Source organism: Sturnus vulgaris, unplaced genomic scaffold (assembly GCF_052056855.1).
Source record: "Sturnus vulgaris isolate bStuVul1 unplaced genomic scaffold, bStuVul1.hap1 Scaffold_198, whole genome shotgun sequence".
NCBI lineage: Eukaryota > Metazoa > Chordata > Aves > Passeriformes > Sturnidae > Sturnus > Sturnus vulgaris.
In genome coordinates this window covers 7,278,885-7,281,324 of record NW_028276185.1, presented here as the reverse complement: position 1 = coordinate 7,281,324, position 2,440 = coordinate 7,278,885, and the positions used below count along the sequence as shown (strand labels likewise).

Sequence of the window (2,440 nt, the reverse complement as noted above, 5' to 3'; positions counted from 1 at the left end):
AGTAATAGGAAATCAAAACTGTGAGATCACCGAGGTTGGAAAGGACCTCCAAGACCACTCAGTATTCCTGGATGCCACCAGAAGGTAGGAATGAAGATAGAGGATTTTCTGGGCTTGAAATTCAAAAAATCTGCTCTCCCCAAGGAATTCCCAATGTCACTTTGGGTCCCGATGGACGTTCCTGCACCTACATTCATCCCTATGCCCAAAGGGAGACAGGAAGATGTGGAGCCCACCCAGCCAGGTGTCTTCCCAACACGGATCACCAGGACCACGGATCACCAGGGCTCTGCCCAACGGGGGTCACTGGGGATCATTCAACACCGATCCTCCCATGGGAGATGGAGCTGGAGCAGAGCAAGAAGCTCTTCCCAAATTCAGAGCACTTATAGGGATCCCCTTAGTGGTGGCTGCGTTGGTGTTGGGTCAAGTTAGAGCTCTTTGAGAAGCTCTTCCCACACTCAGGACACTCGTAGGGCCTCTCCCCAGTGTGGATGCGCCGGTGGACAGTGAGGTTGCCATTTTGCTTGAAGCCCTTCCCGCAGTCGGGGCAGCGGAAGGGCCTCTGCTCTGTGTGAATCCGCTCATGTTTGAGGCAATTGGAGCTGGTCTGAAACCTCTTCCCACACTTGGGACACTCATAGGGCCTCTCCCCGGTGTGGATGTGCTGGTGTCTTCTCAGGTTGGAGCTCCATCCAAAGCTCATCCCACATTCCAAGCAGGTGTAGGGCCGTTCCCCTGTGTGGATCACCTGGTGCTGCATCAGGATGGAACTGTGTCTGAAGCTCATCTCACATTTCCCACATTTATAGGGCTTTTCTCCAGTGTGGATCTTCTGGTGTTGCTTTAGGTTGCCCTTCAGGGTGAAGCCCTTCCCACATTCCCCACACTCGTAGGGCTTTTCTCCAGTGTGGATCATCTGGTGCCGAATCAGCCTGGAGCTCCACCTGAAACCCTTCCCACATTCCAAGCACTCGTGGGGCTTCTCCACTCCATGAGGCTTCTCCACCAGCTCTGAGCTCTGCCTGGATCTCCAGCCGCCTTCCCGGCTCAGGGAGGGTCTTTCCTCCTCACAGCTCCCGGGGCTGGGTTTGCAGCCCCTCCTCGAGAGGGATCTCCGGGGCTTTTCCTCGTCCTCCATCTGCCAATGCCGTGGGAATGAAAAATCCTGGTTTGAGGAAAGAACAAGAGAAGACAGCTCTTTGGACTGGGAGTTCCTCCTTGCCAAAGTGCAAATCATGAAGTCACCGTGCATCTTGTGTCTGTAAGAACCTCCAAAACATCAAGATTCAGCACAAAATCTCCAAACATCATGACAAAGATCAAAAACTCTCCAAACATCAAGACTCAGCCAAAACTCCCTGCAAAATATAAGGATTCAGGCCCAGCAAAAAAAACAAAGAATCAACTTTTAGGCTAAAAAAGCTCAGAAACACCAAGGTTCACCCCTCTGAAAATCGTGGATCCTCCACTCCAGTCACCTGCTGAATGCGTGTGTGGGGTGGGGGGCAATGCCCTGTGACTGGAGGGACGCTGTAGATACAGGGAGGTTTGGAATCTTGTGCTACTTCCCGTTTCAACTTCTCCTTCTCCTCCTGTGAACCTGCTCTTCCTCACATTCCTCTCCCTCCTATTCTTCTTCGACCTCTTGCACAATCCCACCTTCTCCTCCCTCGGGCATCCTTTGACCATTTTGTTCTTCAACCCTGCTTCTCCTTCCCTTCTCCTGCTGCCCCCAGGCCCAGCACCCACTGCCGGCTCCCTCTTCCCCCCAAACCCACAGCATCCCAGCGCAGGGGCAGCGATGGAGCTGGGGCAGTGACTACAGTGGGATCTTCGGGGACTAAACATGGCAGGGCACCCATGGAGGGTAGAAAGGAAAAGCCAGGAAGGGCTCCTGGCCAAAGGGATGATGATCCCAAAATATCTCTGAAGGGTCCCTTCGGAACACGTTGAGGGAGTTTGCACATTCTCCCAGAGGTAATCAAGGACATGGACACCCAGGGAGGCATTAAGGAAAGTCGAGAAGGGATGGAAGGTGTCGGTGTGCTGGGAAGGGATTGGGTGAAGGGGAGTGTGCAGGAATATGGTTCAGGAAAGAGGCAGCAGGAAAAATCTATGTGGGGAAGAAAAAGGATGAAGGGAAAGAGGAGGAAGAAAAAAATACTAAGGATGGGGATGTTTTCCAGCAGGCTCTTAGCCTTAAGAGTTGCCAGCTGCTGCAGATCCTTTGTATCCCCGGTTGCCAGGACAGGCACACAAGGAGGTCAGGATTGCAGGGGGTTTCTCTGTGCTGGGCAGCGGCAGGAGCGGGCGCAGAGGGGCGGCACCGGGAGCACGGGCTGGGGGCCTGTGGGGAGCTGCGGGGCCGGGCCAGGGCTGTGGGGCAGCCGGGGCTCAGCGCCGGGCGCTGCCTGAGCCCAGCACCCCCCGGCAATTG

The 2,440-nt window shown here is 54.6% G+C and overlaps 1 protein-coding gene across 1 annotated transcript; it reads right to left on the bottom strand.

The window, feature by feature from the left end:
- Nucleotides 1-400: 400 nt before the first annotated feature.
- LOC148217947 (uncharacterized) lies at nt 401-1,255 on the bottom strand. The gene is made up of 2 exons (XM_088158329.1): nt 1,226-1,255; nt 401-1,021 (listed from the first exon to the last, which is right to left on the bottom strand). Exons 1-2 carry the CDS (start codon nt 1,253-1,255, stop codon nt 401-403), a joined length of 651 nt encoding a protein of 216 aa, XP_088014455.1.
- Nucleotides 1,256-2,440: the final 1,185 nt, after the last annotated feature.

Coding starts and splice junctions, on each gene's coding strand:
- LOC148217947 (XM_088158329.1), bottom strand. CDS start 1,255: ATGCACGGTGACTTCATGATTTGCACTTTG. Junction 1,022..1,225: donor ACTTCATGATTTGCACTTTG/GCAAGGAGGAAC, acceptor AGATCCAGGCAG/AGCTCAGAGCTGGTGGAGAA.